This window comes from Pantherophis guttatus, chromosome 1, assembly GCF_059756535.1.
Source record: "Pantherophis guttatus breed Tessera chromosome 1, ASM5975653v1, whole genome shotgun sequence".
Classification (NCBI taxonomy): domain Eukaryota; kingdom Metazoa; phylum Chordata; class Lepidosauria; order Squamata; family Colubridae; genus Pantherophis; species Pantherophis guttatus.
The window spans coordinates 207,080,781-207,105,911 of NC_142063.1; the positions used below are offsets into that span (position 1 = coordinate 207,080,781).

Consider the following 25,131-nt stretch of genomic DNA (forward strand, 5'->3'; position numbering starts at 1 on the left):
AGGGTGAAAAACAGGCCTACTGGAACTTCGGGAAGCCTGAGGAGGCCATTTTTGCCCTCCCAGTGGCTTGAGGAAAGCCTCCAGAGCCCAGAAAGGAACCCCCCCCCCCCCGCCATGGTGCAGGAGGCCAACTAGGCCACACCCACCATGTGGCCATGGTAGAGAACCCTTGCTAAAAATTTTGAAGCCCACCCCATGAAACCAATTTCCTCCTCTGTCACTGAAACTTCACCTGATCATCAAGTTTCCCATCAAAGCCAATAAAACACGAAAAGAGAGACCTCTGTGACAAAAGCTCTTTGTCAAGGTAAGTTTGCACAAAGCCAACAGGGAGAGCAATCAATATTGGAGTTTGAGCTGATGACCATAACATCCAGATCCGTTAAACAGGACAGAGTTTTAACCCTTCTCCTATTTGACTGCATGCTATTACTAACGACCGAAAAAGTGTGCCAAGAAAATAAAGTTCTGTCATAATAAAGGCAACATTTCCAAATGAACAGTGTGTTCCCACTGCAGCCTAAGATTTAAATGCCTCTTGGGTCTTTTTAGTCTAAAAGGAACAAGAAGGCCTGAAAGTCAAGTTTCAGATACAAGGAAGGAAGGAAGGAGGGAAAGGTTAATGTGTAAATTGAGAGAGAAAAGGGAACATATAAGTCAGTTTAAGATGGAATTGGCAAAGAAACAAGTAATTGGAAAGTTGACAATAAGATGACCTGTGACCTGTTCACCAGTTGTTAAAGGCACAGATCACACATTAGCACTTTGCCCAAGGTGATACCTTCCAGCAGCTGCTGTTTTAACTATTTGTCCCTTCTTTCTCCTACGTTTTTCCAGACATCTTGGAATCCCAAGTAAACCTTTACAGATATGCATCCTAAATTCACAGTTTTTGAAATGGCCTTTCCATGCCCATAAGAATTTCAGATCTAATTCAGCACTAAGCACTTGGGTGCTCTGCAGGTATTCTGAATTTTCCCTGGCTACTATATCCAGTGGAAAAGGTTAATGGAAGTTGCAGTCTGATGCATGTGAAGAATATCAGTTAGCTTCTTCCGACACCAGTGGATAGGAACAAATGCATTGGCAGTATGTGACAGGGCATGAGAGCTAAGAAGCAAGACCAAAACTTCACAAAAATAGGGTACTGAAGCATATTTATTACAGAATTACAGAATAAGAGAATAACTGAATTAGAAGGGACCTTGGAGGTCTTCTACTCCAACTCCCTGCTTAAGCAGGAGACCCTATACCATTCCAGACAAATGGCTGTCCAATCTCTTCTTAAAAACCTCCAGAGCTGGAGCACCCACAACTTCCAGAGGTAAGCTTTTCCATTAATTAATTGTTCTCGCTGTCAGGAAATTTCTCCGTAATTCTAGGTTGGATCCCTCCTTGATAATTTTCTATTGGTTACATTTTGTTCTGCCCTCAGGTGCTTTGGAGAGTAGATCAACTGCCTCTTCTCTATGATAGCCTCTCAAATGCTGGCAGACAGTATCCTGTCACCCTAATCCTTTTGTTAGTCTTGACATACCCAGTTCCTTTAACCAATCATTGGACGACTTAGCCTCCAGACCCCTAACTACCTTTGTTGCTCTTTTCTGCACTCTTTTTCAGCATCTTTTTTGCATCATGCAGACCAGAACCGTGGGGACTTTCCAGTGCAGTATAAAGTGATATTAATACTTCACATGATCTTAATACTATTCCTCTGCCTACAACCTAGGACTGCATTCAGTTTTTTTGGCAGCTGCAGCACACACCATACTTAAGTGGTTGTCCTTTAGGACACCTGGATCCCTGTCACAGTTACTGCTGTTGAAATAAGTATTGCCCATACTTGTACATTTGGCTTTTAGTTTTCTCACTTTTCTCACCATTAGATTGCTTTTTGTTGGATAGATGAGAATGTTTAAGCCTGTGAAGATCTTTCTGTATCTTGGGTCTATCATCTAAATTATTGGCTATTATCCCCAGCTTAGTGTTGTCTGCAAATTTGATGAATTCCCCTATTCCACCTTCTGAATCATTTATAAAGTATTAAAAGTATTGGGGCTAAGACAGAGGTACTTCACTGCATGCTTCTCTCCATTTAGATGTAGTTTCACTGGGGACTATGTGTTGAGTACGGGTGGTCAGCCAGGAATGAATCCATCTGGTGGTGATGCTGTCTACCCTACATTTTTCTATCTTACCAAGATGTAAGATAGAAGGCGTAGATAGATGTAAGATAGATGTAATGCGTATTTGCCTGATACGCCAGTTGCGCCCCTTTCTGGATCGTCACCTCTCATCTGGACTATTGTAACGCTCTCTACATGGGGCTCCCCTTGGGTACACCCGGAGGCTCCAACTGGTGCAGAATGCGGCTGCGCGGGGGATTATGGGAGCGACGGGGCGCTCTCATGTGACTCCTCTCCTGCGCGAGCTGCATTGGCTTCCGGTGGACTTCCGGGTGCGCTTCAAGGTGTTGGTGATCACCTTTAAAGCGCTCCATGGCTTAGGGCCAGGGTACTTATGGGACCGCCTTCTGCCACCAATAGCCTCCCACCGGTCAGTTCGCTCCCACAGAGAGGGCCTCCTCAGGGTGCCGTCGGCTAGACAATGCTGGCTGGCGACCCCCAGGAGGAGAGCCTTCTCTGTGGTGGCACCTACCCTTTGGAACAATCTACCCCCAGAGATACGAGTGATCTCCGACCTCCGGACTTTTCGTCGGGCCCTAAAAACTCATCTCTTTCAGTTAGCCGGTCTCTCTTGATTTTATGATTTTATGGTTGATTTTAAATTTTGATATGGATTTTAAATTGATAAATTTTAAACTATGGGCCAAATTTAATTATTTTAAATCTATTTTTAATCGCACTTTATGTATAAATGTTTTATTTTGGCTGCTCACTGCCCTGAGTCCGAAAGGAGAAGGGCGGTATAGAAATTTGAATAATAAATAAATAAAATAATAAATGTAGTACTTTAGTATTACTTTACCAATTCTGGTCTGGTCATTGTCTTGTCTATGAGACAGAAGGTCTGGGCTGATATAATAGTTTTCTACCAGTACTTGAGATGCTGACATAGAGAAGAAGTGGGTCAACCTATTCTCCAAAGCACCTGAGGGCAGAACAAGAAGTGGTCTTTCTTGTAGGCCAGTTTGCCTTCTCCAATACTCTGTAGGCCTTCCTGATATACTAGTTTCAGTGCATCCTCTTGCACAGTCAGTCAGATGTTCAGACTGGATTTAGACTCACCTACTGACTCCTTCCTGAGGACCTGGGATAGGCAGGTGTTGATGTTTGATGGTGTTAGAAATATTATTGCAGGATGTAAGCTGTTCCAAGCAAAACTGGCTTTTGCAATTGACTGATGGTGATTTTAACAAGGTTCCTGTAGCCCAGGCAATGACAGAGCTGGAATGCATCTCTTTTAATTATGTCTCACCATCTTTATGGCAGAGACCCTGTTGGTCTGACCCCTTTAGTGATGAGGAGGTTAGACATTTGCCCAGATGGAACATATTAACTTGGCTGGAATGGATATTGCCCAAAGAACGTTTGATGTCTTCCATCTGGGTGTTCTTGAGTTCTTCTTTCTTAGCATCCCAGGTACTCAGGACAGAAACTTGCAGGGCATGACCATCTGCATCACATACAAATTGCTGGAAGCCTTTTCCTCACTTTGATCTCAAGACGTGGATTCCAAAAGCAATTTCTTCAGGAGCATCATTGGTGGTGAAAGAGAATTTTCATAATAAAGGTAGTCACCATATTACAATTTCAAATGGGATGAAATTTGGACCAATTGCCACTGTTGTTGTTAAATGAAGAGGTGCAAAATCTGATGCCACATGACTGCATCTCTTAGCCACAGCAATCCAGCCAGTCCTGGTTGTCCCAGGTTGGATTAAGCCGTAAGAGGAAGGAGTCCCAGAAATTAGTACAGTGTCTGAATTCACTGAAATAGATTAAGAAGAAGTAGGTTAGAATAGAATCACATTAGTACAATCCTGTAGTTGAGGACTGCATTTGAAGAGAAACCAGATCTCCCTAATTAAAAAAATATATAAGTATTTCAATGAAAAAAACAACTAACACATTAAATTATATATCAAATAGCAGTTTTATCCAATGCAAAAGATGACATCATGTGCTCGGTAGATATTCAGTCTTTAGTTACTAATGTTCCACTTCATGAAATGGTTGACTATATGTGCAGTTTAGTGGAATCTAACCAGTAGTGGGTTACAAATCACAGTGCTACAGGTTTGCTATTGGTAGCGTGTGCCCGTGTGTACTCATTTCAGGAGTGCACGGCGCTTCTGCGCATGCCCAGAGCATTTTTGATGATGTCTGGGCAGGTGGGCGGAGCCTCCCGCTGCCACCGCTACCGGGAGCAACCCACTACCAGATATCAGTCCTTATACAAACTGACATTCTCAAACAGACTGTATTTACCTTTTGTATGCAATCAGGTGTTTCCTTGGACTCTTCTCTGGCAGAGACTGAAAAATGTGAAACAAATATTTTAGAACAAAGTAGTGAGTCATCAATTGAAACACATCTATTTCTCTCCAAGAAACGGAAGGACAAATCTTACTGTCTTGGTCTTCTCTGACAGGTAAGACAGCTTCTTTTAAGACCTCCTGTAAAAAGAAATTGATGAAGTACAATCAAAATTAACTTTTAATGCATCATAAAATCTCGCTTAAAGAGGTTGTTCTAATTTCTTATTATCATGCACGATACTTACAGTCTTCATTCTCCTTATGGCTTTCTGGTACTTTTCATATTTGTCCTTTAGTACCTCGTAGTCCTCTCTGCCAGCATCTCCTAGCAAAAAAATAACAAAAGAACTAAAACTTGTACAGTCATGCTTAAATTGAAATAAATCACTTTTCTTTTTTGAATGAAAACAATTAAATGTTGTTAAGTTAAAATGATACTCACTTTCTGGATTGTCTTTTATTTTCTTCTGCAGCTCCTTATTCTCCCTCATAAGGTGAGCCATTTGCTGGCTAAATGGCTGTTCTCCTCTTCCAACTAAGATGCAGAAATTACAAGAAGCAAATATCAGTCATATAATATAAATATGTGGACAAAAAGAGGAGCTTAAAACAGCATTGTAAGGGAAACGAATGATTTACAGCTCTTCTGGCGACATCTTTTTCTGCCAGCTCCCTTTCTTGCAGCAACCTTAGTTCTTCCATTTGCTTCTTTTCTGTATTTTTATGGAAAAAGACTTGTGCTATTAAACAATATTCACAAAAGACATTACATATTAACCCACCAAGAACACTGAAATTTAAGACTAAATAGGAAGGGTCAGGTGTGATGCAGAGGGAGGATTGGTTTTTTATCCCCACTCCTGCTACAGGTTCTCACACAAACAAAATAGTTGGTTGCTTACTTTGGCCTCTTTGATGCTATCTGTAAATTTACTGAGTATTATAAATCATAGTGTGGATACAGTTATATTGGATGCAATTGCTTGTTGATTGTCTCTTTTGCACAGTGTGTAGATGTTGTTTATGCTTATGTGCCTCTTGATGGCCAGTTTGTCAGAATGCTAGGCTTCCAGGAATTCTCTCATGTTTTTGGACTTGGCTTGGTCTAAGATGGTCAATAATATAGATGCATAAAGGCAACCTCTGTTCTGCCCAATAAGATTGTGCAACATTTCTGGGTCAGAAAACCAAACATTGCCTCATAATCTTTATTTTTCCTATAAAAGTCTATCTCATAATTAGGGCCAAATTTAACATCACTAGATCAGAGTTTCTCAACCTTGGCCGCCTGAAGGTGGGCAGATTTCAACTCCCCAAATCCATCCATGCTGGTGAGAGAATTCTGAGAAATCAAGACATCTTCAAGAGGTCAAGGTTGAGATACACTGTCCTAGTTAGTGGAGATGGGGAGGGGGAGTTGGCAAGTAAAAAAATAAATAAAATGGAGGATCTCTTACCTCAAAGAGAAGTTTCCCCCATAATAGAGGAATGTCTCCATCCCTAATGCCCTGAACTTAACTATACTAATCCTAAACTAAACGTATTAAATATAATAAATAATATAATAAGTATATATAATAAGTAAAAATAATAAATATGTTAAATAAGTACCTTTTCTTTAAGCTCTTTTGTTAATTTATCCATCTCAGCACATTCTAGGATTTTTTTTATCAACTCTTCTTCTGTTGGTATATTTTCTTTTTTCCAATTTTATATGTATACTATACGGGCAGCTGTTATAATATGTAAAATCAAATATTTTATTTCCTTAGTGTATTTTTCAGTAAATATCCCTAATAAAAATGTCTCTGATTTTCCGCTTATGGGTGTTCTATTATTTTCTCTAACCATTTTTTAACCTTAGCCCAGAACTTCTTTGCAGCTGGGCATGTCCACCAGAGATGGTAATATGTTTATACAAGATGCTTGGTAATATATCTCCCATTCTGGGGGAACTCCCAAGTTTTTATGGTCCTTACACATCTCGACCTGATGCCGGGCCCCTTCCAAGTGATGTCTCCAGGACTCAAAGGCCACCTTTATGGCCAGATGGTGTAGTTGCACTCTGCCAGATTGAGCTTCTGGGAATAATAGGCACAACGGAAGAGCGTACTGCCGGGTGCGTGCTCCTGGAGTAACACCACCCCCACAGCGTTGTCAGATGGATCGGCCTCCATGACAAACGGATGGTGCAGGTCGTGATGCTTCAGGATGGGTTGATGCTGTCATGAAGGCTTGCTTCAGACTCTTGAACGCTCGTTGCTCCAGGGCACTCCACTGGAAGGGAATTTTTTTCTGAAGGAGCCAAGTGAGAGGCACAGTCAAGGAAGCAAAGCCAGGGATAAACGTCTGGTAGTAATTCACAAAGCCCAGGAGTCTTTGAACATCCTTGGCCGATATGGGGCCTGCCAGTTATGCAACGCCTCAACCTTGCTAGGTTCCATGGCTATGCCCTCAGGGAATATGCGGTGACCCAGAAACTCCACGGTCGACTGGTTGAAGTAGCATTTCTCCAGCTTGGCATATAACTGGTGCTCCCAGAGCCATTGCAGAACTAAACGGAGATCCTGTTGATGGCTCTCCTGGGAGGGGGAGTAAATCAAAATGTTGTCAAGGTAAATAACAACAAACCGGTCCAACAAGTCATGGTAGTTTTCATTCATTAAGTGTTGGAAGACAGCTGGGGCACTGGTCAGGTCAAAAGCCATGACTGTATATTCGAAATGCCCATACCGGGTGTGAAACACTGCCTTCCACTCATCTCTAGCCCTGATCCGAACCAAATTATACGCCCCCCCCAATAAGTCCAGTTTTGTGTCCAATTCAAACGTTCCTTTGAGCCATTCCAATTTCAGTCTTTGTTCTCCCCGCTCCTCTTGCAATCACATTCTAGATGTTTATATTATTAATCATAGAAATGATTAAAAAATGGAAAAAGGAAATCTTGGCAAAAATTGTAACTGAGTAAAATGTATTTGAATTTGTTAAATTGTATAAGTTATGATAGGGCCAATACTCTGTTCATAAAATATCCCATGCCACTTCCTCCTCTGATTCAGTTGCTGGAGGGGCCGGCGACCGACAGCTTGATGCCTAGATTCTGTAAAAGAATAAACACTGTGTTGCAAAATTGATTTTATTTTTATTACCAAATGTTGCATAACAACTTTTCTACAGAATAAAAATATGTAATGTCTTAAAACTGTATCATTTACCTTTTGAACGCAATCAAGTGTTTCTGTGGACTCTTCTCTGGCAGAGACTAAAAAATGTTAAACAAATATTTTAGAACAAAGTAGAGAATCGTCAACTGAAACACGTCTATTTCTCTCCAAGAACGGAAGGACAAATCTTACCGTCTTGGTCTTCCCTGGACTGGTAGGGATACAATTTCAGAGCAGACGTCATCAATTGCCTGATCCCGAGCCCTTACCAGTTCTCTGGCTTTTTCCATTTCTTTTGAAACCTCCTGTAAAAAGAAATTGGTGAAGTACAATCAAAATTAATGTTTTTATATATATATATATATAGGTCTTTGGTTATTCGGGTCTTCTCCCACTCTCAAGGAGTATATGAAATCCCATGCACCGCCTGCCCCACCACATACATCGGACAAACCAACAGACGAATAAGTGCACGCATAGAAGAACACAAGAACTCAGTCAGAAAAGAGGAACCAACTTCTTCCCTGGTCCAACACCTTAAAGCCACAGGACATGATATTGACTTTAAAAAGACCAGAACTATCGCCAAAACTGAACACTTTAACAACAGAATAATCAGAGAAGCCATCGAGATAGAAAAACGCCCACACAGCATGAACAAACGAGACGATACCTCCCGCCTACCAGCCATTTGGAAACCCGCCCTTATTGACAAACGAGTCCCTAACACGACGAATGACACCAGACCCACTCTCACGAAAGCCGCACAGGATGTCACCACCACACATCCACGCAGAAAACAGACTCAAACCCACACTGATAATGAGCCACGACCAAGGACCAGAAGCCAGACCGCAGCTGCATCATTAGCCACTTTAAACCCCTCCAATCCATACATGAAGCAGACTGATACCCACCATGAAGAGCTCGCACGGCCACAAACACGAAGCCAAACAACAACAACGCAGCTCACCAGCTCAAATCCTCCTGCAACTCAGACTAAGCTGAGCACAACCAAGCCCCCACCCAAATAGAACACACCCCCAGCCAATCAGAGCACAACCAACCCCCCATCCAATCAGAGCACAGCCAAGCCCCTAACCAATCAGAACACACCTCCACCCAATCAGAACACAGCCAAGTCCCCACCCAATCAGCTCACACCCCCACTAGCAGTTAAAAGGAAGAGACAGCTGCGATCTCACATTGCTCCTGGAAGCACGAAGCCGAGAACACCAGCCTGAAGATGACAAATGAGACTTCGTTGAAACGTCGCCAAGACACTTCCAATTTTACGTGGGAGAAGACCCCAATAACCAAAGACCTACATACAAACACCCGCGAAAACCTGAGAAAACAAATATCCCACCTCTACGGGGAGGAAATCCACCATCTGACCAGGACCTATGAAAAACTCGAAGTCCAAAGAGCTTCCATTTTATGTGACCTTGCATTCCTACGCCACTGCCGAGATCAAAATTTAATCCCCACAGGCTTCCAACTGAAATTCCACTTCAACTCTGCAGCCACCAAACGCATTCTGAAAAGAACAGAACTAGCCCTAATCAGAAATGAACTCCACAGAAAAAGATTCCTCCTAGACCGAATCAACAAGGATCTCCTCACACTTCACCTCAAACTCAGCAACAAGATCCACCCCGCACTTTGGGACAAATCCAAACAACTTGCCATCTGGAGAGCCGAAACACAGACCACCCTCAAGACAGACACACACACCAACAAACTCCGAAGACTACAAGAACGCCAGAAACAATCCCCTCCACCCTCACAGCCACACATGAAACAAACAGCGCATAACATCTCAGATAGGATCCTCACCAAAGCCGAAACCAATGTCCTTTCCAAAGGATTCAACTTTGCAGTCGCTCCCAAAAGCATCCCCACTGAAACCATTATATGCGGAGTTGAAACCAGCCTGACCAAAATCAACCCCGACGATGCAAACAGAATCAGACTCGAAATCACCAATATCCTCTGCACCAGCAAGCCACCCAAAAGTAACTTACCCAAAGAGGAACAGACAGCACTACTTAACCTGAAAGAAGACACCAGCATAATAATCCTACCAGCAGACAAGGGCAATGCCACGGTGGTTATGAACACATCTGACTACCAAACCAAATTAACCAACCTACTCCAAGACTCCATATACAAACCCCTAAACACAGACCCCACCACCTACCTGGAAAAAACCACCAGATCCAAAATAAAAGCCTCCCCCATCAGCGAAGAGATTCAGCAAAGAATCATACCCAGAGAGAAATCATCCAGATGCCCTAAGCTTTATGGTCTCCCCAAGATACACAAAGAAGGAACCCCACTTAGACCCATAGTCAGCTCCATAGGCTCACCTCTACAAAACCTAGCCAAATTTCTCGCCAAACAACTACAGCCCTATGCAGAATCCATCACCTCATACATAAAAAACTCATTCCAGTTCATAGACATCATAAAGCAACAAAACTTACAGCCCAGTGACCTACTCGTGAGCTTCGATGTCATATCCCTCTTCACCCAAGTACCAATCAAAGAAGCCTTGACAGTTATCCAAAACAAATATAACCCCCCCAAGCACATCTTAGATCTGACCAACCACTGCCTATCCAACACATACTTCATCTATAATGGACAGAAATACAAACAAACAGAAGGAGCACCCATGGGATCACCCCTCTCACCTGTCATTGCCAACCTCTATATGGAATACTTTGAAACCCAAGCTCTAGAAAAATCCGATCACAAACCCAAACTCTGGCTCAGATATGTGGACGACACCTTCATAATCTGGCCACATGGGAAAGAAAAACTGGACAACTTCCTCACACACCTCAACAGCCTACACCCCAAAATACAGTTCACCATGGAAACAGAAGTGAACAACCAACTTCCCTTCCTGGATGTCTTAGTCTACAGAAAATCCAATGGCTCCCTAGGACACACCATATACCAGAAGAAAACACACACAAACCGCTATCTGCACGCACTCTCACACCACCACCCTGCCCAGATCAACTCTGTAGCCAAGACACTCATTTCCAGAACAAAACGCTTAGCTGACGAACAACACCTAAAAACCGAACTACACACCCTCACTAACGTACTCACATCCAATGGATTCCAAAGAAATAAGATCACCAACCTAATCCAAAAAGAAACCCCCACTAAAATCCAAGACAGAGAACAAGAAAACGGCAAGGCCCTCCTCCCATACATAAAAGGCACCACAGACAGAATAAGCAAAATCCTCCACAAACATAACATCAAGACAGCATTCTGCACAAACCGAAAAATATCCACCATCCTAAGGAACCCCAAAGACAAAATTGAGTTAGAAAATCAAGGAGTATATGAAATCCCATGCACCGCCTGCCCCACCACATACATCGGACAAACCAACAGACGAATAAGTGCACGCATAGAAGAACACAAGAACTCAGTCAGAAAAGAGGAACCAACTTCTTCCCTGGTCCAACACCTTAAAGCCACAGGACATGATATTGACTTTAAAAAGACCAGAACTATCGCCAAAACTGAACACTTTAACAACAAAATAATCAGAGAAGCCATCGAGATAGAAAAACGCCCACACAGCATGAACAAACGAGACGATACCTCCCGCCTACCAGCCATTTGGAAACCCGCCCTTATTGACAAACGAGTCCCTAACACGACGAATGACCCCAGACCCACACTCACGAGTGCCATACCTGATGTCACCATCACACATCCACGCAGAAAGCAGACTCATACCCACACTGATAATGAGCCACGACCAAGGACCAGAAGCCAGACTGCAGCTGCATCATTAGCCACTTTAAACCCCTCCAATCCATACATGAAGCAGACTGACACCCACCATGAAGAGCTCACACGGCCACAAACACGAAGCCAAACAACAACAACGCAGCTCACCAGCTCAAATCCTCCTGCAACTCAGACTAAGCTGAGCACAACCAAGCCCCCACCCAAACAGAACACACCCCCAGCCAATCAGAGCACAGCCAAGCCCCTAACCAATCAGAACACACCTCCACCCAATCAGAACACAGCCAAGTTCCCACCCAATCAGCTCACACCCCCACTAGCAGTTAAAAGGAAGAGACAGCTGCGATCTCACATTGCTCCTGGAAGCACGAAGCCGAGAACACCAGCCTGAAGATGACGAATGAGACTTCGTCGAAACGTCGCCAAGACACTTCCAATTTTACGTGGGAGAAGACCCGAATAACCAAAGACCTACATAGATATAGGGGAATACGAATATTACAGTCCACCCCCATGCCAGAGACCTTTTTTTTCCTTTTATTTTTTCTTCTATAACAACTATAAAAGATATACAATATATTCTAACTGTGCCCTTATCCCCTCCAAAACAACATATATTTTTGAGTAGGTTTATTCCCTTTGCCTTCCAACAACACTGATTTTATAAAATCCCTGCACTGATTTTATAAAATCCCCGCATATTTCATTATAATAGTTTGCTTTGATCATCCCTTTTTAAAATTTAATTTCTGTTGTTAATTTATCATTATTATCATACTCCAAGTTTCATGATACCACTCATTTCTTTGAATATCCCAATTTCGTCCCCAATATTTAGCCATCATTAATCTAGCTGCCATTACCAAATTTAGGATCAATTCCTTTTTTATTTCATTTATTTACTGTTTTTGCAACAGTAATGCAATTCTCAATGACGTATCTAAATTTACATTCAGAAGTGCTCTAATTTCTCTAAGCACCATGTCCCGTATTTTTTGTGCACTATCACAATCCCACCACATATGTTTATGTGTTCCAACCTCTTTCTTGCACCGCCAACAAATATTTGTATATTTACCATCTATTTGATTTAATTTACGGGGTGTTAGGTACCATCTCCATGGTATATTCATTTTCCTTAACTCTAATTGACATATTCTTATATACTCTTCTATTTCAAATATTTTTCCAATCATTATCATTTATTTATCCTAAATCTGATTCCCAAATTAATTTTAAACCTTTTGCCTGCTCTTCTAATTCAGTTAATATTCTATATATTTCCCCAATTTTTCCTTTACCTATATATTCTTCATTCACCTCACATTCTTTTATAATTATTTCAAATTTTGTTAACTGTCTATCTTTCTCCTCAAATCTTTCTTCCACTTTGATTCATTTCTCTAATTGTATTAAATTCAACCAATTTAATTTAATATCTGCTAAAATGTTCTTTAGTTGTGTTACACTCTTTATCTTATTCTTCCAGTCTTCCCATTTATATATCTGATTTTCTTTTGGTTTACTAATCCATTCTTTCAATTCAATCTTAGGGAATTTCTCCATTTCCACCACCAGTGTTAAAGGAGAAATTCCTGGCATTAGCCAATATCTCCATTTATTCCACAAATCTAAATTTTTTAAAAAGGGATTTTGAATCATTAAAATTAAATTTTAATGCAAGATGAAATCTTGATTAACAAGGTTGTTCTAATTTCTTACTATCATGTACGATACTTACAGTCTTTGCTCTTCTGATGACTTTCTGGTACATCTCGTATTTCTCCTTTAGCACCTCATACTCCTTATCCATATCTCTGTCAGCATTGCCTGGCAAAAAAATAACAAAAGAACTAGAACTTGTACAGTCAAACTTAAGATAAAATAAATCACTTTTCTTTTTAGAATGAAAACAATTAAAATATTAAATTATAATGATACTCACTTTCTGGATTGTCTTTTATTTTTTTCTCCAGCTCCTCATTCTCCCTTATAAGAACAGCCACTTTGCTAGCTAAACGCTGTTCTCCTCTTCCAACTAAGATGCAGAAATTACAAGAAGCAAACATCAGTCATATAATATAAATATGTGGACAAAAACAGCATGGTGGGGGAAATGAATGATTTACAGCTCTTATAGTAGCATCTTTTTCATCCAGCTCTCTCCTTTGCAGCAACGCAAGTTCTTCTATGCATTTTATTTCTGTATTTTTATGGAAAAAGACTTGTACTATTAAATAATATTCACAAAAGACATTAAATATTATCCCACCAACAACACTGAAAGTTAAGGCTGGCCACTAAATAGGAAGGGTCAGGTGTGAGGCAGAGGGAGGATTGCCTTTGTACCCTCACTCCTGCTACAGGTTTTCACAGAAACAAAATAGTTAGTTACTTACTTTGGTCTCTTTGATACCGTTTATATTTCTTCAGACACACCTGCCAAAAGAAGACATTTTCAACATCTGAGGACAAGCCAACTGGAGGAGGTGAATTTATTAAGTATTATAAACCATAGTCTGGATACAATCATACTGGCTGGAGTCTTATCTAGTTGCGATGTTCTTTGGCTGTGCTCTGGCCGTTTTTTCTAAAACAATTTGCAGTAGTTCTGGCAAAATGCTTGGACCATAAAGCCACCTTTTGAAAAGCAAGGTAACTACATCAATCTATTGTCAATCTTACATTGTGGCATCTTCATGTTTTCAGTGGAATTTATATATGCCTCCTCTAAGGAAAATGTTAATACATGCAGTGCGGACAAAGTATGGTAGATTTAGATTTTTAGCAGCAATCCTTAAACAGGCTGAATACAGATGAAGCTGCTGAGAGTAAGTATTTTGTCGACCTTCCCTCTACTTCGAAAAATCTATAAGGAATCCTTTAGCTCTAAATATGTGTGTTTGTTTGTGTGTGTATGTGTGTGTGTGTGTGTGTGTGTGTGTTTCAGGGGTGAAATGCTACCGGTTCACTCTGGTTCGGGCAAACCAGTAGTGATAAAAACTACGGGTTCAGGTGAACCGGTAGTTAAAAAAAGCTACCGGTTCACGCGAATCGGTAGTTAGCTACCAATTAGGTTGAACCGGTAGTTAAAAAAAGCTACTGGTTCCTCTGAACCGGTATTTCCAATGATCAACTGTGCAGCAGGGTTTAGCTTTGCTAGAAAGCAGGAAATCCTGCTTTCTAGCGAAGCTAAATCGCGCGCCACAGCTGATCCCCCCCGTTACTACTTACTTTCCCAGGCCTTTTGGCACGTACTGCGCATGTGTGCACGTGAAGAGCATGTGTTTGGTTGCACTGTGCATGCGTGCACATGCAGAGCGTATGTTTGGTCACACTGCGCATGCATGCATGTGCATTTGGTTGCACTGTGCATGTACACGCAGCGTGCATTTGGCGCACAGTGCGCTTGCACAGCCACCAAACTGGTAGCAAACTGGTTCGGACCACTGGTGTTTGTGTGTGTATATATATATGTATATGTATGTATGTGTATGTGTATATGTGTATGCGCGTGTGTGTGTGTGTGTGTATGCTTGGATTAATGAAAAGGGTTCATTTTTATGTGCTCTGCCTCTGCAGCTAGTAGAACATAATAGATTGTTTTCTGTTAAGTTAAATCAAGCTAATAAAATAGGAGCTAAACTGAATTTTCTTGGGATTTTATTTATTTCTTTATTCATTTCTGGGGAAGTATGTCTCTATTGAAGTCAATGTGAGAGAAAAACAGCAATTTCCATAGGCTGTACAATTTGGCAGATTGAGCCCATTTTTTAAAGTATATTGTTTCTAACTCTCTACACAATAGATTAAAAAATAGTACAGCAAAAAGTACTCCTAGAATTTGTTTTCAATTTGGCATGCTGCATCAAGTGAAAATGGTGAAGCCCACATTTTATAGGATCAATGTCCGGGGATTAGGTTCTTTGTTCTTTCTCCACTCCCTTCCTTGTCCTAATGTTTTCTTTTATTCGTATCCATTTCATGTATTTATAATTATGTTTACACTTGTATCTGTCTTACAATACATGCTTGACGAATAATACAAATCATCTTTGTTTACTTGCTTGCCATCTTTCCAGAAGTCAAAATCAACATGATGCCTTATTTATGCTGAATAAAAAGTTTCTGATGTGAACATAGGGGGCTATTTCTGTATAACTGAACAAGGAGAAGTAGCGCACCTCCTGCCTCTGGCCTGTACTTCTGAGGCAATACAAAATGTGCTCAGGCAGCCCAGTTTTCCAAAGATGCATCATGAGACGCTTGGCCTTGCGTCACTCTAAGTACACTCCCAATCCTATTTCTTTATGAACATCCACACTGCTGCTGAAAGTCACATCAGAAACATGCTTGAAGAGAAAGGACAATCTTGAGAAATTAAGGGTCCTTGGTGTTTTCTGAGCCTGGTTCCTTTCTTGCAGATGTTTCATTTCCCAAACTAGGTAACATCGTCAGTGCTAGGAAGGAGTGGGGTTTGCTCTCAATTTATTTTCTAGTAGCTTACCCCGTCACTGTTGGAGGGAGTGGTCTTGGAGATTTTTTGCTGCGCTATTTACATTAGCTTGTTTGGTACTTCCTTGATTGGGGTATTGTTTACTTCTTGATTGTTTGTAGGATGTTAATCTCAGTGTTAGTCTATGCTCATATAAGTGTTGTTTCGGTGGGGAAGTGTTTTGATCTTTTTGTTCCCTTTTTCTCTTGTTGACTGTCTCTTTTGTACAGTATGTAATTATTCTTTATGTCTATGTATCTCGAGGGCCAGTTTGTCAGAATGCTAGGCTTCCAGGAATTCTCTCCTGTTTTTGGACTTGGCTTGGTCTAAGATGGTCAATAATATAGATGCATAAAAGCAACCTCTGTTTTGCCCAATAAGATTGTGCAACATTTCTAGGGCAGAAAACCAAGCATTGCCTCATAACCTTTCTTTTTCTTATAAAAACCTATCTCATAATTAAGGCCAAATTTAGCATCACTAGCTCAGTATTTCTCAACCTTGGCTACCTGAAGATGTGTAGACTTCAACTCCCAGAATTCATGCTGGTGAGAAAATTCTGGGAGTTGAAATCCAGACATCTTCAAGAGGTCAAGGTTGACATACACTATCCTAGTTAGTGGAGATGGGGAGGGGGAGAGAGAGAGAGTGAGACCCCCTACTGACTACATCCATGTTTTCATTAATTTTTGTGGCAGCACAAATCAATGGTGGGCAAATGTCTTCTTTCAGATTTTGTTTTTTAAACTGAGAAATAAAACAATTCTGGGAAATTATACTTCCAAGGCTTTTCTTCAGATGGTCTTTTGCTACTGGGGTCAAAGCAAGTCAACTCAATTTTGAAAGATAAGTTTCTGGACACAGAAGGTCACTTGGATTTTTTAAAATACACATATGGTAGAATTTTCCAATTTTGGAAAAAAGATTAACAGGAACAAAAGTTCCATTGGATCCCGTATGCTAATCTTATTTATAAAGTTAGAGTGAATCAACTCAGCTAGTTCATCCTCATGTCCCTCTAACCATAGCATGAAGACCTTCACTAACCATTGTTAAGCAATAATCCGCATGACATCACCTGAATTTCACCTCTAGCCAGCTGCAGGGACAACTGAAGCTGCCTTCAGTTGCTCTGCTGTTAAAATGTTTTAATGGCACTCTTCTTCCAAGATAAACCTTGCGGTACAAACAATTGACAGGGCCTCCAAGATAGTGTTGATGACAACATGGTCTGAAGCTAGGATCCTCCCATCTCTAGTTTAGTGTAAGGTGATTCTGGGCCTCGTGACTACTAGTTGTATGGATGTTATGCAGCTGTTTGTAAATTGTCAAGACTTCCTATGGAGCCAGCAGTATAAAAATACTATGTATTATTAAATCATACAGCCTGAGCCAGCTTCTATCCATCTTTCCTCTGATACAGTTGTCAGAGAAGACATTGCTACATCTACTGTTCTGGTTCCAGTGTTGCGTATAGTTAAATTGACAACATAAGATTAAATCTCAGCTTCTTCATTTAGAGCCGGGGTGTCAAACTCGTGCGGTAACGGCAGCATCACGTGACATATCAGGACTTTTTCCCCCTTCACTAAACTGGGTGGGGGTGGGGCCAACATGTGACGCATCCAGCTCATGGGCTGCGAGTTTGACACTCCTGATTTAGAACCTAACAGCCCCCAAACACTTGGTCAGGACTTTCACCATATCCGTGGCACATCCCTGGGATAGGCACTTGGTTTTCCTCAGTGTATCAGTGATCCTACATCCAAAAGTGAGGGATGACCTTCCCTCAGCAGCTTCATGTACTCAAGTGAGCAGCCACTGGATGACTTCTCCTCTCCTCCCTTATTTCCAATAACTGGTATAACCCACTCAGAAAGTAGCAGCATCACTACAAGTTGCTCTCAACTTCCTACCCTTCTAAGCAGTCCAGGATGTTTTGGTGAATAATACTGAAGCCCCTAGAAATGTAAAAGACCCAAGAAAGGTGCCCTTCCCCAACCATCCACCAGGGGCAACCAGTGCTGTTTCTGCCCAAATCTTGAGCCTCATCACTTTTTCAACAATTTCCCTAAAGAAATTACCAAAGAAGCAGATAGAATTTCAAATCCTGAACTAATCCTAGAGTTACACATACAAGTTGGCAAGTAAATAAATAAATAAAACAAAGGATCTCTTACCTCAAAGAGGAGTTTCCCCCCATAATAGAGGAAAGTCTCCATTCCTAATGCCCTGAACTTAACGATACTAATCCTAAACTAAATATATTAAATATAATAAATATAAATATAATTAATAAATATAAGTAAATATAAGAAATAAATATAAGTAAATATAAGAAATAAATATAAGTAAATATGAGAAATAAATGAATAAATCTAAGTAAACAAGTATATTAAATAAAAAATAAGCAAATAAACAAACAAATAAGTACTGAAAAGTTAAAGAAAGGCAAAATCTGATCTAAGTTACCACTAGTCAATGCGCACACAGAGTAAAACTCGTCAGTGAGCAACTTTCATTTAGCCCACCCAAAGATTTTATATACCTCCCCTTTGTGAGCTCATCTACCTCTCAGCACCATTATGAAGCATCACCTCACAAAGGAAAAGCAAAGCAAACTCATGGGCTGAATGAAGGTTACTCAGAGTTTTATTTGTTTTTCAATATTTCAATATTTTTCAATATGGGTAAAAATGTCAGTACAAAATCCTGTTGTTGTGTTTGGTGGAATCAGAGGATTAGCTAACAAGAAAAATGCCATAGAAAAATTAGTGCCACTGAAGAAAGCAGGGAGATCTCTGGAGAAATATGCACAATTTAGAAGGGAAAATGGTGCAGAAGAGAGAATTGGAGAGATTTCTGTAAACTACAGTAGGGCTTTTGCTCCACCATATTGTACTTGCCTTTTACACTTGGGGGAAAAAAAAAGTTCAAGACAAACACAATATTCAAATTTAATTCAGCAACAGCTGAATTATTTTCTGCATGAGCTGTTGATATACAACTGCAGTGTGTTGCATAGCCATTATTACTGTGATACAGTGCACTTTTCTTGTTTTTTTAATTATTATTATTAACTGAATGCAAAATACACAAAATTTAAAAATTTTAAAAAAAAAGTTAGATAGAAATATTTGAATTTTGTGAAGATGAAAAATATATAGGGGGAGGAGGGGTTCAAGTTTTATAAAAAGGGGATTTTCATTGGATTATATTCTGTGGAAGTCCGGGGGGGAGGGGTGGTTGGGGGGGTTGGGGAGGGTTAGGGAGGGTTAGGGAGGGTCGGGGGGGGGAAATGGGGAGAAAATGTAATTGTAAAACTTTTTCAATAAAAAAAAATTAAAAAAAGTTGAAAAAGAAGAAACATACAAGAAATATATTTACAGATAATAAATTGATGCCATAATTCATTGCGGACACCCATAGTTGACCTATAGTAATCAACTTTTTGCAGTCATATGTTTGTCTTTCTGGTGCTGAACAGCAAGTCTTGTGATACTAAATCCATTTTCTTTGTCCAAAAGTAAAAAATAAAGTGTTAACTTCACTGCATCTCAAATAACAAATGATAGGGAAGATTGGATTGGCTGTGATTTTGTTAGAAAAGTAATCCAATCATATTCAAAATCAACACATTTTACATATAGATCCATTTGGGGTTTATTGGAATTTCTTTCAACAGAACTCCTGAAGTTCTGAATACAATCACTATTTTTTCCCTAGAGTTATAACCACTGGTGTCATCTTGCAGCTGCTATTCCACCCAGAGATTTAAAAAGAGTCCCAGAGGTTGGATCAAGGTGTCACCAAGCTCTAAGTTCCAGACTGATCAGTCAAATATGGTCAGGCACAGATCATATTTCAGTTCAGATCATCGTACAAATAACAATTAAAAATATGTGTGCCATTAGGGATTGAAACAGTATTGTTTGCAAAATATGCATTTCTTAAAATACGTTCTACGCTCACTGTTCAGAGCAAGCAGAGAAAACAATATTCTTTTACTATTTAGTTTGCCATGAAACTAAAAATTAACCAAATCTATGGCATATTTAAATAGGAAAGCTACGATATGCACTTTTAGATCAATGTACATTGCTTTCTTTTGGCAAAGTTGCTGGTGGCATTTCTCTGCAAAAGCTGAACAAGGATAGATTCTTCATGAAATCTTGATCCTTGTTTAGTCTTTGTGGAAAGACCTTCAGGGAGTCTTTTTTTCCTCCCAATGTTTAAATAGATTTTTATTTTAAGAAGTCTGTGAGTCAGACATCCCTGCTAATTTTTATGATATGGCCATAGATCAGGAGTGCCATTCACCAGAAGAAGCTAGATTTCACATACTGTCCAAAGCTAGTGATGGGAATGTATTGGAGAAAGGAATAAGCCTGGACGTTTACGTTTTTCATGTCAACACAAAGATTCACATTTTTCTCTTACAAGACAGGACAGCAGAAAGGAAAGAAGAAAAATAAACAGGAGACAATCACATTAGTTCAGGCAAAATATAGCAACAAGAGAGAATAGACAATGTAATCAATTATTTTTGATAAGTATAGATGGAAACGAAAAGAAATTTACAGAATAACAGAATTGGAAGAGGCCATGGACATCTTCTAGTACAACTCATTGCTTGAGCAGAAGACCCTGTACCATTCTATTTTATTTATTTATTTATTTATTTGTCAAAATATATAAGATAACAGGTAAAAGTATAAATATAATTTGAATACATGAAAAGAGTAAGAGTAAAAAGGAATATTAGGACAGAGACGGTAGGCATGCTGGTGCACTTATGCATGCCCCTTACAGACCTCTTAGGAATGGGGTGAGGTCAACAGTAGACAGTTTTAGGTTAAAGTTTTGGGGGGGTTGGGGAGGAAACCACAGAGTCAGGTAGTGCATTCCAGGCATTGACCACTCTGTTACTGAAGACATATTTTCTGCAATCGAGTTTGGAGCAGTTTACCTTGAGTTTGTATCTATTATTTGCTCGTGTATTGTTGTTGACCAATAGTTGTCCAATCTCTTCTTTAAAACCTCCAGGGATGATCAGAGGAAACTGTGCTAAGAAAAGTACCGGAGTATGCTGAGATGGATAGACTGACAAAAGAAATAAAAGACAAAGGAGAAATGGAGTAGTATTTGGTATGGGATATATGGTACAAATGTTAGAGGAAAAGTTAAGAAAATATCAAATAAAGAAGATTTAGGAGTTAGAAAACAGTAATAAATCTGTATAAATATATATGACATAAAATGTATGTTTATAAATCAGGATATTAATATATTAGTATGTACAAAGGACAATGGAGCCACATGTATAGATATATAAATGTAAAGGGAAAAACGGATATATAGCAGATGTATACCGATTCGGAAATGTTGCAAAGAGGAAAATTGTTAAAAACTGTTAAAAACTGTTTAATAAAAATATCTTTAAAAAAAAACAAAACCTCCAGGGATGGAGCACTGCAACTTCTGGAGGCAAGCCATTCCATTGGTTAATGGTTCTCACTGACAGGAAATGTAATTCTAGGTTGGAGCACTCCTTGAGAAGCTTCAATCTTTGCTCCTTGTCCTGCCCTCGGGTGCTTTGGAGAATAGGTTGACCCCACTGGTCTCTGTGACAGCCCCCCAAATATTGGAAGACTGCTATCATGTTATGATGTCATGTAAGAATATATGCTATGTATCATGCAATGTTATGCATTAAGAATCATGTTATGCATCATGCAAGAATGCATAGTCTTGCAGAGGTAAACAAAGTTTGCCTGTATTAGCAAACCCCTGGTATTCTGTTTGCAAACCATTTAGTTTAAAAATCAGATTGAAGAAAGATTATGTTGCTTTGTTTACTTCAGCTGTAAATCAAGCAGAGATTCCAGGAAGGAGGCAAAGCAATTCTAGTGCAAAACATAAGAGGGCAGTGGTCTATATATCAGTGGGAAATGGAGCGCAGTGGGATCACCCATAAAGATTCGGTAATGAGTCAACAATCTGTTTGATACTTTTTTCCTGAAGCACAACTATTTACATGCCATGTTCCTATTGTGGCAGGGGACAGGAGCTTCTGGCAAGTGACAGGCTGTTAATATCAACTGTCAGTCACAGTTTCAGTGCTATTGAATTGCTAACTTGCTTCACACTCTGGAACCATCTAAGCTGCCAGCAGCACAGACATCCAGTGTCACAGGTCTATTCGATGTTATTTTTTTTTTAAAAAGACAGAAATCTCTCTCTCTCTCTCTCCCTCCCCCCTCTCTCTGTATCTTTTTCTATAGTGACAAAGTATAGAATAACAGAGCACAGAAACCGACACAGACTTTTAATTACAGAAGAGGGTACAATTATGCTGTCCCTGAATATATGAAAACAGTGGGGCCCTCTGCATTATATAAGCCCCCTTTCCATGGGCCTCTGGAAGTCTTATTTTAGAATTACAGGAAATCCCCAAGACTATATCATTAAAATCTGGTGTCAGTCACAGATGACCTGATGGTTCTCAGCAGGAAAGAAAAATGAAGGAAGGGCTCTGGAAAACAGAGAAGCAAAAACAGAAGCCAACAGGTTGACATGTAAATGACGATCCAGTCATCCAGGCCAAAAGTATCTAAAAGGTTAAACCATGGCAACTGGACCAAAGTTTAACCCCCTGCAGTCTGTATGGTAAGAGTTGGTTCTTCCCAACAACTTTCTGACTCTCTGCCTACACAAATTTTCATTTTGACTGAAGAAGTTACTTGGATGAGTAACGCAACATCTCAGTTTAAAAAGAAAAAACAATTTTGGTCCAGTTGCCATGATTTAAGCCAACAGAGCCCCAAACTTGTCCCTAACCATTATCCTCTCTGTACATGTAAAGGAAAGAGCTTCTTATTCTACCCATACTGGTTAGATCTATTTCTTGTTCCTTTCTTTATATCCCACTTTTATTATTTTTATAAATAACTCAAAGTGGTAAACGATCCAATGCTCCTTCCTCCTGCTTTTTTCTTCACCATAGCAACGCTGTGAGGTGGGTTAGGCTGAGTGATCACCCAGCTGGTTTTCATGTTTAAGGTAGGACTAGAACTCCCTGTCTCCTCGTTTCTAGCTTAGCGCTTTATCCAGTAGATCAACCTGGCTCTCTAAATCCAGTAGCCAGGCCTCAAGGCTGCAAGTTTTCTTATTACTTGCTACCTGATCCTCTTAAGTGGAGATGCCTGGCAATGAATCTGGGAACTTCTTTATGAAAAATATGCATTTTTCTCCTAGAGACATGTGTGAGGAGGAACAATATGATACAAGCATTGACAAAAGCCAGGCCTTTCCCACATTAAAATAACGTGAGCCTTTTAAAAACCCATGCTGCTCCTGTTTCCCACCCTTGCCTACCTCATCTTCACAGGGCTGGCAATCCATGACAACTCCCTGCAGGAGAAGGAGTTGCTAGTAGCGCTGAAGAAACTTTTCAAGAGGCAACAAGCAGATTGAATCCTACAATATCAACCTTCCCTTCTGTAGAAAGAATTTTAAGACAACGGTGACATATCAAGTACAGAGCATCGTAAATGAAACAAGTCATCTGGGCAATTTTCAGTCAGAATTCAGACTTCAGCATGGGGCTGAGCTGAGGTGACTTCAGGGGTGAAATTCAGCAGGTTCTGACAGTTCTGGAGAACCAGTAGCAGAAATTTTAGTTCGGAGAACCGGAAAATACCACCTCTGGCTGGCCCCAAAGTGGGGTGGAAATGGAGATTTTGCAATATCCTTCCCCCAGGAGTGGGGAGGGAATGGGGATTTTGCAGTATTCTTCCCCTGCCACGCCCACCAAGCCACATCCACCAAGCCACACCACACCCACCAAGCCATGTCCACAGAACAGGTAGTAAAAAAATTTGGATTTCACCACTAATGGTGGCTTTGGTTATTTTGGTTATTTTTGGTTATTTAATGACTTTTCTTGTCTTACTGCGGTTCTGCTCCTTCTTCAACAGACGGTTGCAATCAGTTGCGGTGGGAGAAGAGAGGTTAACTCAGTGGCCTGTAATTTTTAACATCCACATGAAACGTCCGGGGGAGATCACTCAACAGTTTGGGATGTGGTATCATTAAAATTATAAATCTCCATCACAGGCTGCAGGAGAGATGCTATCAGTGTACTATCCAGGAACCTGGAGGAGGAATCTGAATGGGAGAGAACAGCCTAACCTTGAACCCAAGCAAGATGGAGGCTTCTTCAGCTCTGACTGGATGGTGGGGAATGGACGGATTTCATCTGACATCCAGTCAGAGCTGGAGAAGCTTCTGGGATGAGAAACAAAATGTCTTCAAAGAAAAAATAAGAAAGTCCAGTTGCCTCCTGAAAAAGGACCTTTGCGATTCTCAGTGGTAGCATTGTTGTTGTGTGTTGCTGCAGAACACTCTCCCCATGAAGATTTCTTGATGGCTTTCAGAAGGCTATTAAAACTGAGCTTTTTTTGGAGAACATTCCAGAATGCTGATAACTGAAAATCAGTAAGTGATTTTCACCCATCGTGCCACATTTTATTGCTAACTGTTCATTTTTGTTATTATGGTGCATGCTGTTCTAAACGTTCTCCCCTCTCTTTATGTTATTTCTGTTTTAATTTTACTGTGGATGTTTTAATTTTTCCTTTTTATATTTTGCATATCTCCAAGTCATGAGATTGTGGTAAAATATAAAACTAATAAAGGATCACAAAGTGTCTTTACAGTACTAAAACTAGAATGCTATCAATTAAAAAAAAAGTAAATGCTGGATTTGACCACAATAAACTTATCATCAAGGCAGAGACCGTTTTCGAGAAAAAAACTAAACATTTTTAGAATCAGAACTATAATAGTGTACACGAGAGCACTTTGTTTGCTATGGACTATAGTACTACAAGATTATTTTTACCCAACTCTGTGTGCCATAGGATGTGAATGGCCTGTCAGTCAGTGATAACGTGAGTTACTTTCTCAATCTCTTGTGACACAACAGGTCTCTCTTGAAATCTAATTGGGCGGGTGTGGGTGGGAGGGAGACATTTTAAAATGAGTTTCAGTTGCCTCCATTTCTATTCTTACAGTTTGTGGATTCTGAAATTTCATACGTGTTCTGCCAGTAGTGTGGAAAATTGTAGCTCCTGACCAATGATACAAAAAACACTTTTGCCAGTCACATAGAAAAGAATTTG

The 25,131-nt window shown here is 40.2% G+C and overlaps 1 protein-coding gene and 1 long non-coding RNA gene across 5 annotated transcripts; both read right to left on the minus strand.

Moving 5' to 3' along the window:
* Positions 1-1,142: 1,142 nt before the first annotated feature.
* LOC148116743 (uncharacterized) lies at positions 1,143-6,549 on the minus strand. Of its 2 annotated transcripts, none has more exons than XR_015731288.1 (7): positions 6,481-6,549; positions 5,141-5,214; positions 4,944-5,036; positions 4,747-4,826; positions 4,594-4,639; positions 4,452-4,498; positions 1,143-3,951 (listed from the first exon to the last, which is right to left on the minus strand). It is a non-coding gene; the product is annotated as an uncharacterized LOC148116743 (long non-coding RNA). The 2 variants fall into 2 exon arrangements; XR_015731287.1 differs by lacking the exon at positions 6,481-6,549 and adding an exon at positions 6,113-6,221.
* On the minus strand, positions 6,128-24,834 carry LOC148116744 (uncharacterized). Of its 3 annotated transcripts, XM_087882343.1 has the most exons (7): positions 23,324-24,834; positions 20,916-21,049; positions 13,397-13,890; positions 13,193-13,281; positions 7,858-7,970; positions 7,717-7,763; positions 6,128-7,601 (listed from the first exon to the last, which is right to left on the minus strand). In XM_087882343.1, exons 3-6 carry the CDS (start codon positions 13,518-13,520, stop codon positions 7,730-7,732), a joined length of 360 nt encoding a protein of 119 aa, XP_087738469.1. In that variant the 5' UTR covers positions 13,521-13,890; positions 20,916-21,049; positions 23,324-24,834; the 3' UTR covers positions 6,128-7,601; positions 7,717-7,729. The 3 variants fall into 3 exon arrangements, with proteins under 3 accessions (XP_087738469.1, XP_087738468.1, XP_087738470.1); XM_087882342.1 differs by lacking the exons at positions 20,916-21,049; positions 23,324-24,834 and having other exon boundaries at positions 13,397-15,438; XM_087882344.1 differs by lacking the exons at positions 6,128-7,601; positions 7,717-7,763; positions 7,858-7,970; positions 20,916-21,049; positions 23,324-24,834 and adding an exon at positions 11,711-11,922 and having other exon boundaries at positions 13,397-14,112.
* Between the last annotated feature and the right edge of the window lie 297 nt (positions 24,835-25,131).

What these genes read in the sequence shown, in the direction of transcription:
- LOC148116744 (XM_087882343.1), bottom strand. Translation starts at nt 13,520, where the DNA reads ATGTTTGCTTCTTGTAATTTCTGCATCTTAGTTGGAAGAGGAGAACAG. An exon ending in TCATCAGAAGAGCAAAGACT is followed by an intron (nt 7,971 to 13,192) that starts GTAAGTATCGTA and finishes TTCTTTTTACAG; the next exon opens with GAGGTTTCAAAAGAAATGGA. An exon ending in GTCCAGGGAAGACCAAGACG is followed by an intron (nt 7,764 to 7,857) that starts GTAAGATTTGTC and finishes AACATTTTTTAG; the next exon opens with TCTCTGCCAGAGAAGAGTCC.